The sequence below is a fragment of the Synchiropus splendidus genome, chromosome 1 (assembly GCF_027744825.2).
Source record: "Synchiropus splendidus isolate RoL2022-P1 chromosome 1, RoL_Sspl_1.0, whole genome shotgun sequence".
In the NCBI taxonomy this organism is placed as follows: Eukaryota; Metazoa; Chordata; class Actinopteri; order Syngnathiformes; family Callionymidae; genus Synchiropus; species Synchiropus splendidus.
Window position 1 is genome coordinate 62,793,276 of NC_071334.1, and position 21,231 is coordinate 62,814,506.

Here is a 21,231-nt window from a genome sequence, read left to right on the forward strand (position 1 = left end):
CACGGTCCACGCGTCACCTGCGTGTTCACCAGAGCCTCCGACTGAACAGGTCGAGTCCACCAGAGGAGTGCTGTGTCTGCTGGATTGGGTGTTTCGGTGGTCTTGACCCGGGGTCGGTGTCAGTAGCGCGTGCTATCCGCCGGGGCCCGGTGGCGGGTGGTGGAGGAGCGCGTGCAGCGGGCGGAGCAGCCTCATCACCTGCAGCGACCGTCAGCTGTTTGTGGCCATGACTGAAGTGCGACTACCTTTTTCGCTCCTCTCTCCTTCCTCCACAGAAGCCTCTCTGCACGCCAAGTCAGAGACAGTTTAAGAGACGCGCACATGCTCGCCGGGGGTGCGTCACAGGGCTGCGTCCTGAATCCATTTGTCACCCAAATCAAGCGCTCGAAAATAGATCCCTGAGCGAGGATGTCGGTTGCATTCAGTCAACAGGGCCGGGCGCAGAAGTGAAGTAATTTCCCCCAATACAAGCGCATGAACATGAACGCATCGGAACAGCCCTTCCACGAAGCAGCTCCCGTAACGGGCCTAAACGGACCAGGCCACGGTTCTGTGTGCTTCCCTGGTGTCCCGGACTTCAACCTGGCAGATTGCATCACTTCTGCAGGATAAAAATAAATTAGTAAAAATACACTCACCAGAATCACTATAATGAAGATGATTACTGTTACAGGAATTACTCAAGATAAATAAACAATTCATGCATAATATAAATTGCGTTTCATAAACAGAAGAATCCATTTACGCGTAAAGCCTTGAAATGTAAAGAATACCTTGAATGAATCGTGCATGAAAAGTGACATTATAATGGTCAGAATATTTTTCTGACATAGAGACTCAAATGTGAGTTTGAAATGTAGCACATTCCCCGACTGTCTCACTGACTGACTCTCCCTTAAAAGCAACTTTTTTGTCTTTGATTTTATGTTTATTTATTTAATTGGATGCAACGCCACAGCAAATCCAGTGTGACCACATCGAAACAATAAATGATCTGAAGCTCTGGTCATACTTACAGATGATGGTGCATAGCTAAACTCATAAAAAACATTATAATCCATGTCATTGCAAGATTCCTCATTGCTTCTATCTAAGTGATGACACTTAGAACCGGCGACAAAATCCATGCAGTGACTTACAAACTGCACTGCAAAACATGCCTTTTAAACTCAATATCTCCTGACTCCTTTGACATATAAAGCAGTGTTTATAAGAACGTGCCCGTGCTCCTTGTATGCTCGGTTGATTTGATCATCAGTCAAATGCCAGATTTGGAGCAGGCACCAACCTGCTTGTGTGAGCGTGTGTTTATTGAGGGTTTAGAGAAAAATGTGTTTACTCATGCACCTCACTGGAAAGTTTCTCAAGACACTTACTTTCACTGATCCAGGTCTGTGGGTCTTCTCTACTGCGGGTTATTCATTTGGCTGCTCAATGAACCACCTGTGGCTTAAAGTGACTGAGGAGAACTCACTCAGAGGGCAGAGAATGAGTGCCACCACGCAGTACAGAACCAATGGAAGTTCATTACAGACCCAGAGGGCTTGATTCAGGCCTTCACCTTTAGCCTTTAGTTCATAATCCTCTCTGCAACAGAGGATGAACTTCATGCGTGCGTTGTGAAACAGCTTGTTTCATGCAGTATTTGATGTCTTTTCTCACCAAGTAAAAAGTGTGTCAGGATATTGGAGTGTCTGGATTAAGCTCTGTGCTTTCGGAAGTGGCAAAGTTGAGATGAGATCAAATTCCAGTAAGTAAAGGCTGCGTGCTGCCAGTGTCATGCGTCCCCCAGTCGTGACCTTGCTTCCAGGCTGTTTCGTGTCTCGTTCCATTCAGAGGCGAACGCTTCCTGAAGTAAATGGACACTTGTTTACAAGGATTCATGCCCTCAGGAGAGACGCTTTCCGGGACAAAGACACCCTCTCTGTGTGAACAATTGCAAAACTGTTCTTCTGATTTTGCTTACAAACGCAGTTTATGGATGATTCGGCTGGATCATCAGAAGCGGAGGTCCTGAGGACCTCTGTACCTGCAGGAAGAGAGGCACCTCCCCTCGCTCATTGTGAAGTCTGCCACAACAGCATTTATTTGTTGCGACTGTAGAATTCTACAGGAAGATGTCAAGAATTAAAATATAGGCCAATGTCACAGATACTATCTTGATTGAGTTGCACATCCATGACCAATGTGGTATGATAACGGTATAAACGTTTATCATCAACGGCACATGATTATTTGACAACCCCGACATCTCATCATCTGTCATCACCACAACAGAATATCCTTCCATTCAACATTTCAGGGATGAAAAAAGGATGATCCTCACAGTGGTTTAGGTGCTCATCCTAATAGCAGGACAGTGCCACCAAGCCTTAGTTTAAAGTCAAGATTTTGACTCTGGGCTTGTTTCAACTTTGCATAAGGCTGTATGTTTGTTGGCTGCTGTTGCCTCAACTTGGATACATGATGAACATTCATGAGTTGAAAGCTGTTCTCTCAACAAAAATTTAAAAGACCAGATCATTCATATCCCCAAAGGAAACTCATTCAAGTTCATTCTACTCTATATAAAGTTCATCCTCACGTCTCGCCAGACATAGCACACACCTAATTTCAACAAGTTCAGCGATTGTACCTTGCAAGTGGGCAATTATTTCTTAATACTTTAAACTAAAAATGATACATAAATGAATAAATAATTGAACAAGTTTATTTAAATGAGAGGTGTAACGTTATTGCTGGGCCTTGACAGCAATATGGTCATATACAGTTCAAAGACACACTGGGGAAACTGCCTGTGATTCTCCTGATAGACGGTGACCTGCCCAGACACCTCCACCTGTCGTACCACGCACCGAGCACAGACACCAGCCTATAAATCAATGGGTATCATGATAATGCTTTTCACTTCGCCCTCTAGTGGTCACTGTATGGGATGCGGCCAATGAAGACAATGTAGTATCTGAATTTGAGCTTGACAAGAAACTGGTGATGGGAGAAAGTCATTGCATATGATATATATAATCATGATGCAACTACTGCTACCAGTAACAACAACAATAATAATAGTTATAATCATCATCATCACCATCATTGCAACTGAATAGCTTCAAGCTTAAGCACAGGGTCAAAGACACATAAACCACACAAACTGTCATTTTTGTCTAACAAAATGAAGACATTGAAGACATTAAAAAAAAAAAATGTTTTCATACTTCATGCGACAAAGAGTTAAAGCATCACAAACAAGATGAAAGTCAAAGACATCTGTTATTTTTAATCATTTCCAATAGTCTTAATTACAGTGCCAAATTTGCTTACATAGGCCATTTTCAGACTTTACAGGCAATGACAATCCACTGTCATTGGTTTTATGGTAGAAATAAAAGCAAAAAGAAAAATATTCAAGTCTTCAAAAGTTACATTGAAATTATTATATATATATATATATATATAATACTCCTTTAATCATAAACTCATAAACTCCTTTAATCATAAAGCACAGACTCACAAATAATCATGCATGAATGTCACTGATGCTAAATAGGAAATAGAAAAATAGGGAAAAGGATTTTTTTCATATATTCTTAGAAATAAAATCTCAGCAATAATCATTATTTACAAGACTTGCAACTCAAGTAGAAAAAATGAAAATACTGACAATGCATAGATTGTTCATCTCTGTTCTCAGTCGTTCACAAATGCATTTCCGGCAGCTGAGATCCTGACGTCCTCTTCAGACTCAGCAACAGCTGCACCTTGCCTTCACGCCTTCCCCTGCCAGATCGCACTGCAGGAAAGGAAAAGGAAGGATGAGCCAGCGCGTGATGGTTGACTGGTGCATTGATGTACCTGTGAATGATGGTAAAGTTGTCCTCTCGTTGGGAATCAAACACGTGACCTAAAGAGAGACTAAAGTTTAGTCTGATGGTTCCTTCCATTTTCCTCACTCTCAACTCCACTCACCATTCGAAGTTCTACACTCTCTATCGCTGTCCTCTTCCTGGATAAGCAGCTCTGGTGATAAGCACCTCCCCTGCATGTTTCTGACAGACAGTCGAGGTCTGCCATTGTCGTCCTCTGAAGATGATGAAGAAGATGATTCCATGGTTGATGACATTGCCTGCAGTCTCCGCCTTCTGCTGCTCCTTCTCCTCCTCCTTCTCACTCTCATCATTGCCTGCTCCTCATCCACTTCTTCTTCTGCCACTGAAGCCATGACACTCCTCAACCGTTGCTCTGTGTCAGTGTGGTGGTTTGATCGGTCATTGAGTGCTGTTGATGTTCTTGGCGACTCAGATGGCTGCTTGCTCCTGTCATAGTCCTGTCTGGCTTCCCATATGTCCGTCTTCATGTCCTGTGAAGTACCCATCTGTTTCTCCAGCTTTGCTGTTGAGACTGTCCATGCAGTCATACTTTCACGTGAACACTGTCGACCTCCTGAACTGTGCCAGGATGAAGCATTCTTGCCAAAGAATTGATTGTCCATATGACTGAGGATACAGAGATTAGGTTTCCTTGGCAGCACAGGCATCGATGGTTTCCTGTGACACTGCACTTTTGTGACATCACTGTCCACTCTGTCACCTGCGGGTCCTGTTCTGTAACTCCATGGTGCTTGGTGCTGCTTCACATCAGGCACCATGATGCCTTGTTGGTCATAATTATGCTGTATTTTTACTCCATTGAGTGAGGTTAGGTTTTCGTCGCTCTGTACATGAGCAATAGTAGCACAGCTATCCTCTCTACACTCAACCACAACATTAGGCTTTCTGACATATGTGTTATCACAGCTATTATAGCTCTGATACACAGATTTGATGTCTACGTCATTGGTAGTTTGGACGTTACTAGCAGCAATAGCGTCACTGGATCTTGGATTTTCTTTCGTAGTAAAATAGTTTTCCATTGAACTTTGAGCGACATAAGGAGTTGTACTACTGGGTACTGGGTTTTCAGAACAAACATCAGTATTTCCAGGTTCGACATGTACATTGCCATCAGAACAGGGCATGACATTAAGTTTCTTGACTGAACGCAATTTAATGTTATTCAGAGCTTGAGAAGTGATAAGTGGGCCAGGCCAGGGTGTAGTGAGTGGGATCTGTGTACCTGAAGGAAGGAGGGCGGGGATGGTAGGTGTGGAAGAGGTTTTAGAAACAGTGTGATGTGATGACTGACCGACAGCGTGGCAGTAGGGCGGAGGAGGAGGACGATTCTGCACAGGAGGAAAAGGGGTAGGAGTTGAACAGAGGGTGCTAGAAGTAAGAGGAGCAGAGTCGTGAGAAGGTGGACATTGTGGGGAGGATATTGGTGAGGAAAGCATTTGTGGAAGGGGAGGTGGTGCAGCTGGAACAAGTATAAGAGAGGATGAAAATGCAGATGGTATTGAAGATGGAGGACATAGAGGAAGTGAAGAAAGAGGGGGCATGTGGGGAATTGGTACTGGACGCACGCTTGACAGAAGTGGAGCAGGTGGAGGAGGAGGGGGTGTTTTGGTACTTGGTATGGGGTGCAAACTTGTAGGAAGTGGAGGAGGGGGAGGTGGCGGGGGGACTTTCGTACTTGTTATAGGGTGCAACTTTGTAGGAAGCGGAGGAGGTGGAGGAGGAGGGGGCATTTTGGTATTTGGTGTAGGGTACAAACTTGTAGGAAGTGGAGGAGGTGGGGGAGGTAGGGGCACTTGTGTACTTGGTATAGGATGCAAACTTGAAGGAAGTGGAGGAGGAGAGGGAGGCGGACGGGCGATTTTCGTACTTGGTATGGGGTGCACACTTGAAGGAAGTGGAGGTGGAGGTGGAGGTGGAGGTGGAAGGGGCACTTGTGTACTTGGTATGGGGGGCACACTTGAAGGAAGTGGAGGTGGAGGAGGAGGGGGCTGTAAGGTCAACAAAGTAGGGTGGAAACTTGGAGGAAGTGGTGGAGGAGGTGGTGGAAGAGACAAAGGGGAGAAAAATGATGAAGGGTGATGTTCTAGAGAAGAGGATGCAGCGCTGGATGGAGATGGACAAGACCAGTGAAGAGGTGGGTAATGAGGTGAAGGAGAAGTTGGACCAGCGGATGGCAAGGTAGTTGCAGGAGAGGTTGGGGAAATAGGACGATTCTTGACTAAATGGACGGAGTTGACTGCAAGGTAGTTTGGGCTTGTTTCAAGAGCAGGTGCATCTGATGCGTTGCAGGAAGAGAGGGAAGAAGTTGAAGAGGATGAGGCAGAGAGGGAGGAGTTTCTCTTGGAGAGAAGTAGTTGACTGTCTGTGTTTAAATGAGGTTGGATGCACAAGGGTGAGCTGTATTGGGCAAGTGCCATTGGAAATGAACTCATCGAGGAGTCATCAGGTGAGCTTCCTACGGTTTCTCTCTCCCTCCTTTGTTCACAACAGAGACCTAGGGTTGGATCAGGGGTGTCGTTGGAGGTAGGAGTTAAAGCTAATGGTTCAAAGGTTGTGAGTATTTCTTTGTGACCAGGTGGGGTGCAGCTCCGTGGGACCCATGGGTCCTCAAAGGTTTGAAGAGCGGGTGATGGGTCATTTGAGGAATTGCACTCTGAACTGGAGTTATCTTCTTCTAGGTTGTCGATTGTCGTACGTGGATTGACGTTCACAGCCTGTGTTGGTTCATCTGAAAGTATAACGGTTCCCAAGAACGCAGGCTTTGAATACAGATTCTCTTCAAAGCAAGTGTTGTTACTTGTACCAGACTGGCTTCTGTTCTCAGAACAAGAGGTGCTGTCCTGCGTGAAGTTGTGGTCCAGAGAAGCGTAGTGATTCAGAGTAGGTCGGCACTGAGGCAGGGTGCAGGAGGAGGATAGGGACGATCGCCTGCGTCGCACTCTCTTCCTCAGAGAGTCACAGCGTATGGGGGGCGCAGGGGGCCTCTTGCTCTTCCGCAGAACAATGCTGCTTGAGGTAGAGGAGGAGCAGGTGGATGAGAAAGACTTTCTTCTCTCCCAGTCTAATGAAGAGTAGCTGGAAAGGTTCGCATTACATGGACTGGGAGAACCACAGTTGAGCAGGGGCTCACGGCTCCAGTCCCCACAAACAGAGTTTGTGTCCTGGGCAATGCTGCTAGAGCAGCTCTCACTTAGCAAACTAGAGCTGGAAGAAAGAGGCCTGTAGCTCCATGGTTCTGCATGGCCAGTACATGGAGCGCAGGTGAGTGACGCCATGAGACTGGACATTCCCTCGCCTCTTGGAGCCCTGATCCTTCTGGACAACGTTTCCTTCTTGCACCTGCGCACCTGAACTTCTTCTGGGGACAGGATGGGACCCCCATCATCAGAAACCGGAGGCAGAAATGGGGCTGGTTGGGGATAAACCAAAATGTGCTTCACAGAAGGCCGACCAGTGAGAGTGGATAAATGAGAACATCAGGCATTTACCTTTCTCCTGGGCGACGTCTTCATTTAATTCACTACCAGATTTGCGAAGGATCATCTTCCGATTTTTTCGGCTCCATAATCCCTTGTTAGAAACCTTCTGGCGGTCAAAGCTATTCCCTGGAGAGCAAAGGGTCAGACAGCAGCTGACATTTGTTCTCAATCATGAGATAAGAAAACATATCTGTTTGTGGTCACGTATATTGAACAAAGATCTCCAGAGTGAGGTACAAGCTGGTATTCACAATACTCTGAGGTCTAAGATTTGGCTACTTTTGCACTTGGTACCTGTAATGTTGATGGGAACTACTTCTGCAGCAACACACTCTGCCTGTTGCCTCATTCGCTCCTCTGGTGTGGGAAGGCGAACCAGATCGAGCCTTTCAGGACTGCCAGTGTCCCAGCTGGAGGTGAGCTGGATGGGCTCCATGATCAGACGTGTTGATGTTTGTTCCTCATCTATGGACTCTGAAGACTGTTAAGACGCACAATGAGTCACAGTTAAAACATTCAACGTTAGTCAGTCGAGTTGCAAATGCACTTGAAAAGACTGGATGTTGTGAACACACGCAAAAAATACAGTCAAAATATCTAGACAGAAAAACAAATATGTATTATGTAAATTACCTTCCTTCTTTTCCATTTCAGACAAACTGAAAAGCATGACTTGGTGAGAAAGTCCACCACCCGACCCTTCTGTGGGGATTAAGAGGCGGTGGTTAAAGAAAGTTGAGAAGAGTTGTGCGAGCTCTGCGGCTGTCAAATATTGAACATACCAGGTTGATAAATCTCCTCTGCCACCCACTACTGTTCCTCGATTGGCCACATGTTGCAAAGGATTCAACCTCAGGAGGGTTCTGCCAGTAGCTTGCTGTAGCATAAAAAACCCACACATGTCACTTATACGTTTCTTTTAATCTTTGTCTCACCATGCCATCACCTCCTTGTTTGCTCTTGGGAAGGAACAGCAGCCCCTGCTGTGTTTTTTTGGTATTGTAATGAAGCAACTGCATCTTGTCCTCATCTCCTGTGGCAGTGAAGAGCAGTGGAGTGTGGCAGACATGCATGAAGTAAATGCAGCAAATACGTTTTCAGATCCTTATTAATGCTTACCTGGATGTGTCTGCAGAAGAGGTGTGGACTGTGTTGGGGTTTTTATTGTCTTTTTCCTGTGACATTTTCTGAAAGAGAACAAGCCCCTCTTCTTGGTGGGTTGGTACCGATATTGTGGCGGAACGTCCATGTTTGAGGGACACAGGCCTGGGAGTTGAGCTGGAGCGCTGTTGACATGGGGATGGGTAGGGAGTTTGTAGCAGAAGCGTGGCTCTGGGTTCGGCGAGCATGAGCTGGTGCGGCGCCGCTGGATGATACCAGAGCGAGGCAGGTGAGTGGAGGGCGCCAAGGGCATCTGAAGAGAGGGTGCGCCTTGTTTCACAGGTTGTTCCAGAGCAAAGAGAGGCCTGCCATGAGCATCAGGAGGCTGGGACGGGTGCACGTGGGGATGCGGGGAGAGAGGTGAATGAAGCAAAGGACCTGGACTCTGACAATAAGGTGGCAAACGCTTGCTTCCTCCTGCTTCAGCCTGAAGCCGCTCTCTGTGATTCTGGTGGATTCTGGCACTTAGAAGTCTTCGCCGAAGGCTTCCCTCAGTCCTCGGCTGTAAGACGGCCATGTTACGTGGAAGGAGCTCAATCTGCTCATCATCTGGTGGAGAGTTCCAGCACCGGGACGCTATGACTTGCCCTGATGCATCACCCCCCAGACAGTCCACATATGAGATCATCCTGGAGACCACCTCTCAAAAAGTGTCCAGTGTAAATGCTGTCCTTTACAAAAACCAACCTCCACAGACCTACAACTCCACTACCTGGATCAGGTAATGAGTTCTATCAGTCTTTCTAGTTTTGACCCCAGATATCTGTCACTGACCTCAAGATCTATACCAAAAATACAGGATAGAATGTAGATAATATCACAAATGCAATCCTTTAAAAAAAAAAAAAAAAAAAAACACCCACAATGTGATTAGATCAGATCACGAATGATAGTCCACCATTCACTTGAGGAAAAAAAAAAAGTTCAAACTCTTCAGTCCTTGAGAAATGAAGAACACAAGAATGAATAAAAATGAAAGAAATGCACCTGTAGTTGGCGGAGAAGTCTTCTTTGCTTGTTGTCGTTGATGTTTGTGCACCGACAGTCGGAGAGTTTGTGACGCTAATCTGCTAATCTGAGCAGATTACCAGACCTGCAGATGGTGTCACACACATACAGGAATACACACACATGAATGCAGTACCACTTTGTTTAATCTTCTGTTTGAAAGTAAGTTAAGTTTCATTCTATTTCTCACAGTTAGTGAACAGTGGTTAATGCTTTATAAAAAAAAAAACAAAAAAACTTTTTCCACTACTCAGATTGTGTGACCCATTCTCTTCCTTTAAATATATTTGTCAGGACACCCCATATGAGCCTGTTGTATTATTGTGATGATTTCGTTATGTGTGTCATTCCTGAACATCTTGTTGTTAAACATGGAATGACCTCCTTACAAACAAGCAGCTGATGAACTTCCTGTGTGACCTTAAGCTCCAGATGGCTACCTGGCGACCGTCCAGCTGTGTTTCTTAATTAACCATCTTAAACTGTGGCAGGGTGTGAGGTTGCGTGTGAGTGTGCGCCAATGTCTACGCAGGTTTTATTTGCACCCTCTCACATGTGCCCAGGTCAATTGACACTTGGAACATACTTTTTTGCCATACTAGAATAAAGTGTAACTGCACATCCATTCATGATTTTTCTTCTCTTTTAAATTCAAGCACTTTTAGTCTTTTATTAACAATAAAAAATAACTTATTCTTCATTGTAAGTTCATCTATATCACTAGTTTTTTCCTTTCTTTATTGTTAACAAGGATACAATGTTATGCAGAAGTGTGCTTGTAATGATTTTATAGACAAATGATACTATTTACAGAGGCGGCGGAGAGTTGGGGTGCATGCTCTTCCTGGGGGGGAGCACAACAGAAAATAATTGAGAAGCACTGAGATAAGGCAACACATTTTCCTGAAAATAAACTGCTTTTTCAAATGATTGCTAGGAGAATAATAACCTGTAATTAATCGTTATTCAGTACTGATTAGCATCTTGCTAAGCCCTGACTATATTTTAACCTGATATGGTAAATAATGATAAATATTAAGAATTTATAAACAACCAAGAAATGCATTTATGATTGGTTGGCATATGTTTCAGATATTTCAACCGAACGTTCCACTGACAAACAACAACAAAAATAGAAACTTTGATCAAATACTTGTTCCTGCAGTACTTAGTTATAGTCATTTCATTCATCTATTACAAACTTCTTACATTTAATACTCACTGTTTTTGTGACAATAAGTTTTGTTTTTCATTTTAATTCTTAAATATTGCGCAAAGAGCACCATCCTCACTTTGTCTCTGTCACTGTCCATGCTCTACTTTTATGACCACAGCACAGATTCACACTTGCCACACAAGCACAACCTGTTATTAAAATCTAATCTGCACTCCCCAAAGAATCAAGTACAAATTTACATAGTTACTCTAGTAAGTAAGTCAAAGAGATATTGGCTTCAGTTTATCAGTATTTTGTGAGAGCAGGAGAGCAGGTGTAACAATGGCAAGCGACACAGCTGGTCAGTGCCATTATTACAGTCAATACCTTTCTCATTATTTATAACAATAAACAGTCATATTAAGGTTCAAGTGACTGGTTTCTTTCTGAAAAGTTGGATAGAATGCGTGTTTGGTAGCTCCTGCAGATGTTTTCACCGAAGTGGGTGTAATTTTGTCTCATTACAAAAAGATTGTGGGTCGTGTCCAAAATTGTGGCTCATTGGTCAGTTAACATGCTGAAGGCTGTTAGGGTAGAAGGTAGAAGAATGCTTCATACATTCATGTAAACCATTGGAACAAGCTGGAAAAACAAGTTTTGTTTAACTTTAACTAGGTTTGACCATCTACACTTAAGTTTCAGCTCCTCCATGGATGAAGTTAGTGATGTGTCCACTATGATGCAGCTATTGTCAGAACTGGTGGGCCATCTCCTACACAGTATTCACATGGATAAAGACTTGATTCACCGCGTTCATTGATACAATATGTTCTGACCTCTAAGGCAGTGAGATCACGTTCAATTGGAACCTGCCCATTGGGTCTTCCATTCTTAGTTCTGAGTCACAAGAGAACCCTGGAGCATGGTGCTTGGCTGTGAAGTAGCCATTAATTGAATAAAAATGGCACTAAATATTTGAATATGTCACTAAATAATTTAAGAAAATTATGTCATGTAAAAAATATAATATATTTATTCATTTCATGATCAAATGCAGGGAGGCACTGTACTACACTCCAAGACAGTAGGGGGCGGTAAGAGTTTGCAACACTTGTTAGTGTTAGTAAGAGGTGTGCGAAGAGGAACTGAACTGCTGGTTTTTGTTTGTATTTTTTGCAGTTTCTATTGTTTCGCTGTCAACTTATCGTGCTCCTCGCGCATCATTCTGCTCTGTTGTTGAGAGTTAGGTAACTAGTCTGAAACAAAAACACAAGAGAGTGTTTCACGGCTGCTGCTCGTTGCTCGCTCACAGTCGAGATGCTTCACTGCTGGTAGAAGACGTGCGTGTCGCAACCGAACCGCGTGAACTCGCTTGTTCAATTCATGTAAGGGGCGATAGAACCCGGTAAGTATTGAGTGTGTGTTTACGGCGCATGGATCATCATAAGATCGAGACTTGTGTGACTGCGATGTTTGCAGCACTACACGTGTATTATTGTTGAAAAGAACTCAAATTCATTTAGGTTCTTCAACTGAAACATCTGGCGTCTTATTATATTTTATAATTTTTGTTTAGCCTTATTAAGAAGTCAATCTTTCCTCTTTTCCAAGTGATTAATCCATAAATGTTGGCTTGATTTTTAAATGAATTTAAAATGTCTCTTAGAAATAACATCTTTTGTCTTTTTTTTTAAAGGAACTGTAGCATGTCTACTGTCATTTATAGCCGTAGTGAGACAAGCGGGGCCACTCACCTTCGCTGCCCCACCTGCGGACAGCTCTCCAACAGCCATGTCACTCAGCTGTCACACGTGGCAGATGCTCACCCCACTTGCCTGGATGACCTGACGTTTGGTCGTCTAGGGAACATCATCATGTACCAAAGTGGGGCTAAACTGTTCCACTGCGCAGCCTGCTTCTACACCTGCCGGGATTTCACCAGCCTCTACCGACACCTGATCAGTACTCATTGCATGGACCAATCCGCAGGAAGTGTTACGGACACTGTGAAGATTGAGGAAGATGCTGGGGTTGATGAGAGTGGTGGAGAAAAAGAATGTGGCATTGAGGTGGATGACATCGCTGACAGAGGGGAGAAGAAAGAAGGACGGCCAGAGGAAGCAGCTCTGGGATTACACATGGAAGATGGTGGAGCCAAAGCATCAGAGGAATCAGAGAATACTGGTGAGGAGTGTTCAAGCGCAGGCCTGAAAGTAGATCTGACACAGCCTGAAGGAGAGAGGAGTGACCTGAAGAGGGAGGCTGAAGGTGAAACCAGTGCAGCCTGTCAAGTTGAAGGAGTAAATGATGGAGAGGAGGAGCCCACAAAAATAAAAAGCAGCGAAGATGAGGGTGGAGAATCACCAGTCGAGGGTGTGCTGGCGTGGTCCAAAGGGAGGTACCACTGCCTCCGCTGTGGGTGGAAGAACAAGCTGAAGGCGGTGAGTGTCAGTCACATAGTCCGTAAACACAACATCCCCAAAGCATTTGCTTCAAATGTGGTGCGACGGGACGAAGAGGACGAGGAGTCAACGGCTCTGAGCGGAGAGCTACTTAAGGAGGAGATGAAGGCTGTGTCCCGGGTGGTCAGCATCTTATCCCAGCACTTTGTGTGTCGCATCTGTGGCTGGACAACCAAGAGGAAAGGTAACGCCCCCCCTTGTGTCTGACAATGGGCTAGCACCTGGCTAATTTCTTACCCATTTCAGGTCTGGCTGTCAGTCATGTAGATCGCTCACACGAGGTGGAACGGCCGTACCGCTGCAGGGACTGTACTCTTGCATTCTTCCTGCCCAGCCGCCTGCAGCAGCACATGGCTTCGGCCCACAGACCAGGCTGCTACGCCTGTCCCTTCTGCTGCTTCCGCTCACACTACCTGGGGGGTTTCAAAAGACACTGTAGCCGCTGCAACTTCCGTGAGGAGGATGAAGGAGCGGGTGGAGCTGTGCAGGGTGAGGTGGCGGACAGGGACGAAGCAGAGGTGAAGGAGATTCGAGCTGGGGGCAGGGTGCGGCGGCCAAAGGTTATGGCTGGCGAGGAGCAAGGTGATGAAGGAACACGTGACAGTTTATCTTGAAGGGAAACCTCACCCTCATCACTCCTGTATAAGTAGAGACAGAGTTAAGAGTTGGTCGTCTTTCAGACAGTCACCAGTGGGAATTGAAAATACTTTTTCTTTCTAGACTTTTTTTAAAATTGAATGATCCACCTGGTATAAAATATTTCATCAAACCACCATTTTGCTGTTTTTAATGCATTTAGAAGGGCTGAGAACAGAGCCTAGTACCTGCCATAGAATATTTGTAGCCAAAATCCATAATTTTAATTCTAAAAATGACCAATGCATTGAATACACATCTTTTTTCACTTTCATTTTCACAAGGACAGAGTAAGAAAGGAATCTGAGCATTCTGCCTTTTGTACTGTTGCTTAACTTGGAGGAATGTTTTCCACTGTCTCATTGTGTCATGGATTGGTTTCCATCTTCCCAGGTACGGAGTAAAATAAAATGAAATGAAGTTGGTGAAAAACTGTGTTAATAAGGTTTGTAAATATATTGAAACTATCGCTATTGAAATACTTAACACCTATGCTTGGTATTAACAGTATTGATGTAGATAAATATTTGAATAACACAACAAACCTTGTTTAATGAACCAACGCCCTCTATCGGTCAAAAGGTCATTCACCACAAACAATTTTCTTATTTTCATTTCATTTCTTTCAAGAAAGAATGCAATTATGAACATGCACCTGAAAGCAAATCAGAAAATACAAAACCCACACACAGAAACAATCATGAGGAAAAAGTCCCCCAAATAATCTTTCCCCCACACCAGCAGTCAAACACTCCCAAAGTTGTAGTGCAATCCCATGAAAGCGTAGTCAAAGAATGCTAAAAATATAAATACATTTGATGACTTGAACTGGAAAATGAAAATACTGGGGAAACTTAAATGTTGTATTAAATATTGCTGGATCTCCGCTTGATTCACCAAATAGAGCATCCAAAATACTGAGAGCAAATCCCATTACCTTTAAAATGTAATAAAGACAGAAATGAGGCAAACTCAATGGCTGGTTCAAAGAAGCGGTGGCAGCCACGGGTGGCCACATTCAAGTCCTAATCGCTCACAGAAACTCTTTAACCACGACTTTTACAAAAGCTATTAAGGTTGAGGCGGCTGATACTGCAACTATTCTGGCTGTGCAGTCTGTCTTTCAGCAAATATAGAGCAACCAAGATCCCACTCTAGACAACAGGTCAGCTGTGGCGGGGGCACCAGCCGCCCTCGTAGACCGGCATCTGCAGCCCGTGCAGTTCATCATAATCGTCTTCGACGTCATCCTGATCCTCATGGCGGGAAGAAGCGTCGCTCACAGAGGCTTTCTGAAAAGACAGAAAAGGCAAAGCGTGAGTCATCACAGGCCTAGTAAAGACATGAAACCATCTTCACAAAAACAGTACGATGGTAACCTTCCGGACTTTTGTCACCTTAAGAAAAACCTGCTGCCAGCTTCTATTTGCTCGAGAACTAGAATAGGGAAATGTCAGTGGCAGATGATCCGCAATAACCCAAGAAGCATCCATCTGTGGAATGGCAGCACCACATTTCCACTGCCGTGGGCGGAGCTATGGAGTGAATAGGGAGGAGGAGCTACATACAGTATGAAGACCAATAGTGGCCAACACACAGTAGAAACATGGATAACACTGGTAAGCAGGTAGACTAACCCTGGCCGTGACCCTTGTATTGCTAAATACATAATTGCAAAAGTTTTCCAAAAAAATATATTTTTTTTTTTCACCATATTTGTCATTCTGGCATTTTACATTCTAAAACTAAAAAAAACAACAACTATGAAACGGTACCTCCCGCGTTACAATGCTGCATTACCAGATAGAGAAAGAAAAATCTGTTACAGCAATTGTAGCAAAGGTGACGCTGCGATGCCGCAGCTGAGTACTGCTGAATGACTTTACCATTCCCTGTGGGGGCGCTTGTGTCTATTGTTTGTGGGTGGCCGTCCGGTGACAGCATAGTTTCAATGTTTGTTTTCTTCTTTATCATGCACGTTTGAACTCTAATATTAACGAATCAGTGGGTGGGTAGTTGACAAAAGCAGAGTCTCGACAGGTTTTCTCTTTTTTTAACGAAAATGTGGTACAGTAAGAAAGGGGTTCACCTTGAAAGGAAGACACCTCATGTGAAACCGCGGAATGGCAACTTGAAAGACTTCTTCTTCATTATCTGAAAAAACGACAAAAAAAGATTTGAAGATTGAAGATACGATTCCACACAACTGTGGAAAAAGATACCAAGTAGCTTGGCAATATACAACCAGGGAGATCAGGATTACAAAGGTACACGTGTGGTTTCTGTGGAAACACCCACCAAGTCTATGGAATGTATAGTGACCCTCCATAAATCCAGACGGTGTGGAGAACGTTGTGCAGCTGGCATACTCATGCACCTTCCCAGGAGTCATGATGGGGAACTCACCTGTTGCACAGCACAAACGCAGTCACAGACAGCACAGTGAAGGTAGGTTGAGGGTGCACACGCCATACATACCAACAACACCTGGACCCTGAACTTCCTCCACACGCCCGTCGGAAGACGTGATCTTCCAGTAACGGCTGTCCAACTGACAGGAGGACATCAGCGAGGCACTACTGGCCATCTCAATCCTGATGAAGACGGCGATGAAGAAGGTTAATACTGGAACATGACACACATTCCATTCAAAGTCACACACACCTGATGCGGTATGTGAATAAGAAATGTGGAGGGGAAATAGACGAAAGTTCAGGCAGGAAGGACGTGGAGACAGAGATAGTGATGTCACCAGTAGTGGCCACACAGCTCCGGTCCTGATCGTACCTGAACAAAGAAAGAAATGGTTACAGTTTCAATAACAGCACATCAGTGACAGAGAGGGAAAAGAACCTGAAGATTTGATCTCTTAGAACAGGATATTCCCCCGTCAACACATTGTTGACGTAGCTGAGGAACCACTGAGAAAAACTGGAGCCTGGAACAGCACACAAACATTTGTAGTCAGTACAGTGAAGGTGTCACGTTTACACACCAGATAAATAGCAAGTAAATGTGTAAATCAATGTGTGTCTGGTGGTACTGGTACTGAGCTCTATTCATCTTTGTGAGGACCACTCATTTACAAAACAAATAGCGAAACTAAACGCAAACCCATTATAAATGACCTGGTTATTTTTCTTGGGTTTATCCTCAAATTGAGGCTTAATCTTAGGGGGACCAGTAAAAATGTCCCCACATGCAAGTGTGTTTCCAAGAATTGACCCTCACAAGTGTAGCTATACAAGTATACACACACGTGGACACACTTGTATCTCATTGACATGATGCTTTCCCCAGCCTCTCACCCTAAACCTAACCATCCAAAACACATGGCTAACCTTAACCAGGACTCTGAACCAAACTGAAACTCAATTATAATGACCCAGTTATTGACGTTTTCACCCTCAAAAGTTGAGATCAGAGTCTTGTCACAGATTGGTCCACACAAGAATATTAATATACGTACACACATAGACACACAGTTTTGTCGTATCATATAAATAACTTTGTTGTTTTGATGCCTTCATCCTCAAGGCCCCTAAGCCTTGTGGGCTCCAGCAAAAGGGCCCCACAAGGAGGTGTTTTCCCCAAAATTGGTCCTCACTAGGCTAGATAAGCTTAAACACACACACATTGACAGCACGTGACATACCTGTGATGAACATGTCGATGGCTGAAGACTCTTGTGCTGTCTGATCCTAACACAGAAACAAGTAAAACACAGGTACAGCTTGTTTTTTTCAGTTCACGAATGGGGTGAGACTGACCGGGGAAGGGTAGAAGCTTTGGCAGAGACTCCGGCCCTCGACTGGTGCCAGGGCCAGATACTGGCTGAGGCCCGTGTGGAAGCAGAATGTGAGTGGGAGGCAGCAGCGCATGCCCCGACGTTGCTGGAAACCCCCTGCTGCAGTCTCTACATCAAGCAAGACCTCGGAGCGGTAGTGGTTGGCCAAAGACATGCTCCCCATCAACCTGAAGACAAAGCCATGAAGGCTTATTACTTACCTGACATGAACACATACAGTCCGACCTCGGTTTTCGACCACAATCCGTTCCAGAAGGCATTTCCAGAAGTGATTTGTTCGAAAAAGAAACAATGCGTTCCAGGCCTTAAAATAGGCTTTTGTAGGAGTGAATGTAGAGTGTCTGCTGCAGGTGCGCTGTTCCTCTATGTGTGTGACCACTGCATGTGGGAGGGGTTGCCGAGCGAGTGAGGTTCTCTCCAGAAGTGAAGAGGTGCTCGGAGTGTGTCCAGCTCTGAATGTGCGCTTCTGTGCAGTTTGGCTGTGACAAAGTCATAAACCAAGTAACACTCTGTCCGAGACTCGCCTCATCCCTGTCTGAGCTCCAGCCGACAACAGGACATCAAAACCTGAAGTGTGCGCTCCAGCCTCGGAGGTGTGGAGAGCGAGCACCTCCCCTGTGACACTTTACCACAGTCCAGTGCGGAGACAGGAAAGGTTTTACACCTCAATATGAAGAAAAAACAGTCAGTAAATGTAGCTAACGGGACACGTCTGCATACAGAGGCTGCGTTATACACAATAACAAAGCGCGTCGTGGGTCAGCTGATCGGTGCGCACATGTTAGGTTTTTTCCGGCTTTTTCCGGGGGCGTTCGAGTTCTGGATTTTTGTTCGAAATCAGAAGCAAAAATTTAGTTTGAACTCCAATTTGTTTGAAGTCTGGGACATTCGAAAACCGAGGTTGGACTGTACCAGCAACTTTAAACATACCTACCCTGGGATCACTAGTTTTTGCCCGTTGTGGATTCGATAAGAGCATCTGTAATCATCAGGAAGTTTGCAGCCAATCTGAGCTTCCATGTTGTTCAACTCTTCTTCCGTAGCGCCATCTGCAAGGAGAATTTCTTTCAAAACATCTTTTCCCATTCCACAAAAAGTGTTGACTACCAGTGCATTCCTGGTGTGAATGCCTGTTTATCACACAAACCTTTGAGGGATGCGATGACACGGGGGCATCGTTGCTGAAGGTAGCTCTTCAGCTCCACCCACGCCCTCTTCAGGTTTGGGTAAAACTGGATGTACCGTCCCAGATCTGAGTAGTATTCCTTAAAAAGTCCCTGCCAGGAGCGTGTGGACTTCACTTGATCCTCTCTGAACACACAAGCAAGTGAATAGTGTGTGTTTGACTTGTCTCCGTAACGTACACGATTGGACTGCAGAAGCCAGGCGAACTTACTCTGTTAGTAGCCAGTGTTTTGTGCACAGATGTTTCCAGAGCGGTTTATGGTTGGACAAGTCGTTCAACCTCCTGCTGACAATGCTGAGGCTGCAAACCACAGAGTGCAGATGAGTTTGGAGATGAAATTGTCTGATAGATTGAAGAATCAGCAGAAACGGCGTCGCCAAAAATATCTACTGACCATTATTCCACAAAACGATCTAAAATGGCGGGGACTAAAGAATCTAAATGCAAGTGCGAATTAAATATCGGGGAGAAATAACACAACAGGAAGCGTTACTTTCTTCTTTCGGTTTTAGGTCACTGTCACCGTCAATACCGCTCGATCGGAAAGCCGGTGTTGTTTGTAAACACCGTGCGTTTCACCTGGCTACACTTGGGGTTGGAGCATGGAAAGTGCGTCACATGTGTGTCGTTTCCACAGTTTACAAATCTTCTCCTAATCCTGCATTACAATTGTCATTACACGGCCAATTTCCAACAGACGAAATGCACTTTACTCCTCGCAGTATTGTTGTTGTTGTTGTTGTCACTGTTCAGCCGGTTCTAAGTCGGTCAACGTTCAACAATTCGGAGCTGTAGTAAGACCAAGCCCGACGCAGTTCACAGTTCCGTACTTAACCGAGAGATACATACTTGATTAAGTCCCGAAAGTCGAGATATGACAAGATATGTAGGAGTGGATCTGCTGGCAGATGATCCAGTTGCAGAGGCGACGCCATTTTTATCGCCCTCTCTATATACTCGCTGGCTTTTTCATCGTGGAACTTAGATGCGTTTACTGAAACAGCGCCCCCCACGGCCATTGCGCGTAACATCGCATTCGTACTCCGAAGTCATCCATTATTAGGGAATCAGAACACGAGCATTGGAAGTTGTTTCCGTCACGGTTTATTATGATGAACACGTGAATTTAAACAAAGAGATAAAAAAAAAAACAAGGCAACAAAAAACAGGTAGAGGGACAGAAATAATAAGACTTGTTTATGCTGATACAAGATGCACATTCTGCTTGCTATGTGAATGACATTGAATGTGACTGCAATAAACTGAACTGAATAGAAGGATCAATATGAAAATACAGTTTTGGATAGATCATAAGATGGGAAATGGTGATGCAGGTGATTCCTAATGTCAATCGTAATTATCAGAATAATAAATAAACTTAAAATGTCATCATTGTCAGTGTGACTCGGACCTTTCCTACAGGCAATGAGGAGAGTGGGGTGAACCTGCCATCTGAGGAGATACAACTGCATCCTCAGTCTGCCTTTGGAAACATGTCTGAATCCATCAAGGAATTGAAGGACCAAAATAAATATATGCACAAATATATAAAAAAAGCGGTCTCTCAATGAAGTAACATAAAAAACATTGACAGAGAATCTGGAAATCTTTAACAGCATGTGAGTCAGAGTATGTTGAAACATTTGTCTCAAACTCAAATATTTACTGGAATCTTTTCAGAAAGGTCGAAGTCGAGTTAAGCAACTGTTCAGTCTTTACAAAGTGAATCTCTGACCCTACCAAGCGAGACCAAACTTCTCACATTCTCTTGCTCCTCTGATGTATGACAGCTGCTGGATACCACCAGAGATACATTTCAAAATTGAAGATAATAGTTTACCTCCAATCTTCATTTTTCTTGTGTTTCTTTTGGTAGCAAACCTTGCACACCACATGCCAGGTTTGAAAACTTGGGGCCACAACTCCGTCATCGGCCACGATCAACTTAGAGTTCATGCCTCTGCAGTGTGATCTTGACCGTCATGATGTCGGCATGCAAACCTGTACTGTCACTCGGAGCTGGAGAGGGACAAAATGTCGTCTCAAAATGACAGACACACAAAATGTCTCCACACGGTGCAAAAAGTGGGAGGGGGATTGTGACGTTTCTATTGCTGGGAGTCTGGTGAAATGGTAAAGTCCATCCCCATTTATGAACAACATTAAATTAACATTAAATAAAAATGTAATATCCCCTGATTTTATCTTCACGAAGAAGACTGTTGGTTACATTAACAACTGATGAACACATTTCGAATCGGATCACACGTCCATGTAAACAGGCTCCAGGCTGGACTCACAGCAAGATGATTGCTGGTTCAAATCTAGCTTGAAACAACACTGTAAACTTAACTTCATCCAAAAGTTAAAACAATGAATGACAAGATAATCTTTTAATTGTGTATGTTATCGTCATCCGCGGTGTAAAGTGTAAATAATGAGGGA

General features: G+C 44.4%; 3 protein-coding genes across 6 annotated transcripts; 1 reads left to right on the forward strand and 2 right to left on the reverse strand.

Annotated features, from left to right (window-relative positions):
• Nucleotides 1–2,823: 2,823 nt before the first annotated feature.
• Nucleotides 2,824–9,604, reverse strand: nhsl1a (NHS-like 1a). Of its 3 annotated transcripts, XM_053854752.1 has the most exons (9): nt 8,489–9,597; nt 8,316–8,402; nt 8,152–8,246; nt 8,003–8,071; nt 7,664–7,850; nt 7,379–7,495; nt 3,967–7,299; nt 3,853–3,901; nt 2,824–3,790 (listed from the first exon to the last, which is right to left on the reverse strand). In XM_053854752.1, exons 1-9 carry the CDS (start codon nt 9,156–9,158, stop codon nt 3,766–3,768), a joined length of 4,632 nt encoding a protein of 1,543 aa, XP_053710727.1. In that variant the 5' UTR covers nt 9,159–9,597; the 3' UTR covers nt 2,824–3,765. The 3 variants fall into 3 exon arrangements, with proteins under 3 accessions (XP_053710727.1, XP_053710729.1, XP_053710728.1); XM_053854754.1 differs by having other exon boundaries at nt 2,853–3,790; nt 7,379–7,850; nt 8,489–9,604; XM_053854753.1 differs by having other exon boundaries at nt 2,854–3,790; nt 3,967–7,495; nt 8,489–9,604.
• Nucleotides 9,605–11,818: 2,214 nt separating this feature from the next.
• On the forward strand, nt 11,819–14,214 carry LOC128752718 (chromosome alignment-maintaining phosphoprotein 1-like). The gene is made up of 3 exons (XM_053854226.1): nt 11,819–12,099; nt 12,391–13,340; nt 13,403–14,214. The coding sequence occupies exons 2-3, from the start codon at nt 12,401–12,403 to the stop codon at nt 13,768–13,770; spliced, it is 1,308 nt and encodes a 435-aa protein (XP_053710201.1). The 5' UTR covers nt 11,819–12,099; nt 12,391–12,400; the 3' UTR covers nt 13,771–14,214.
• Nucleotides 14,215–14,324: 110 nt separating this feature from the next.
• Nucleotides 14,325–19,731, reverse strand: fbxo3 (F-box protein 3). Of its 2 annotated transcripts, none has more exons than XM_053871038.1 (12): nt 19,636–19,731; nt 18,997–19,086; nt 18,748–18,911; nt 18,535–18,649; nt 17,563–17,767; nt 17,448–17,487; nt 16,646–16,730; nt 16,457–16,579; nt 16,271–16,386; nt 16,091–16,198; nt 15,882–15,946; nt 14,325–15,084 (listed from the first exon to the last, which is right to left on the reverse strand). In XM_053871038.1, exons 1-12 carry the CDS (start codon nt 19,719–19,721, stop codon nt 14,959–14,961), a joined length of 1,323 nt encoding a protein of 440 aa, XP_053727013.1. In that variant the 5' UTR covers nt 19,722–19,731; the 3' UTR covers nt 14,325–14,958. The 2 variants fall into 2 exon arrangements, with proteins under 2 accessions (XP_053727013.1, XP_053727002.1); XM_053871027.1 differs by having other exon boundaries at nt 17,448–17,493.
• Nucleotides 19,732–21,231: the final 1,500 nt, after the last annotated feature.

What these genes read in the sequence shown, in the direction of transcription:
- fbxo3 (XM_053871027.1), bottom strand. Translation starts at nt 19,721, where the DNA reads ATGGCGTCGCCTCTGCAACTGGATCATCTGCCAGCAGATCCACTCCTA. An exon ending in CAAAAACTAGTGATCCCAGG is followed by an intron (nt 17,768 to 18,534) that starts GTAGGTATGTTT and finishes CTTTGTCTTCAG; the next exon opens with GTTGATGGGGAGCATGTCTT. An exon ending in CATCGACATGTTCATCACAG is followed by an intron (nt 16,731 to 17,447) that starts GTATGTCACGTG and finishes GTGCTGTTCCAG; the next exon opens with GCTCCAGTTTTTCTCAGTGG.
- LOC128752718 (XM_053854226.1), top strand. Translation starts at nt 12,401, where the DNA reads ATGTCTACTGTCATTTATAGCCGTAGTGAGACAAGCGGGGCCACTCAC. An exon ending in CTGGACAACCAAGAGGAAAG is followed by an intron (nt 13,341 to 13,402) that starts GTAACGCCCCCC and finishes TACCCATTTCAG; the next exon opens with GTCTGGCTGTCAGTCATGTA.
- nhsl1a (XM_053854752.1), bottom strand. Translation starts at nt 9,158, where the DNA reads ATGATCTCATATGTGGACTGTCTGGGGGGTGATGCATCAGGGCAAGTC. An exon ending in TCTTCTGCAGACACATCCAG is followed by an intron (nt 8,403 to 8,488) that starts GTAAGCATTAAT and finishes TCACTGCCACAG; the next exon opens with GAGATGAGGACAAGATGCAG. An exon ending in AACTTTACCATCATTCACAG is followed by an intron (nt 3,791 to 3,852) that starts GTACATCAATGC and finishes CCTTTCCTGCAG; the next exon opens with TGCGATCTGGCAGGGGAAGG.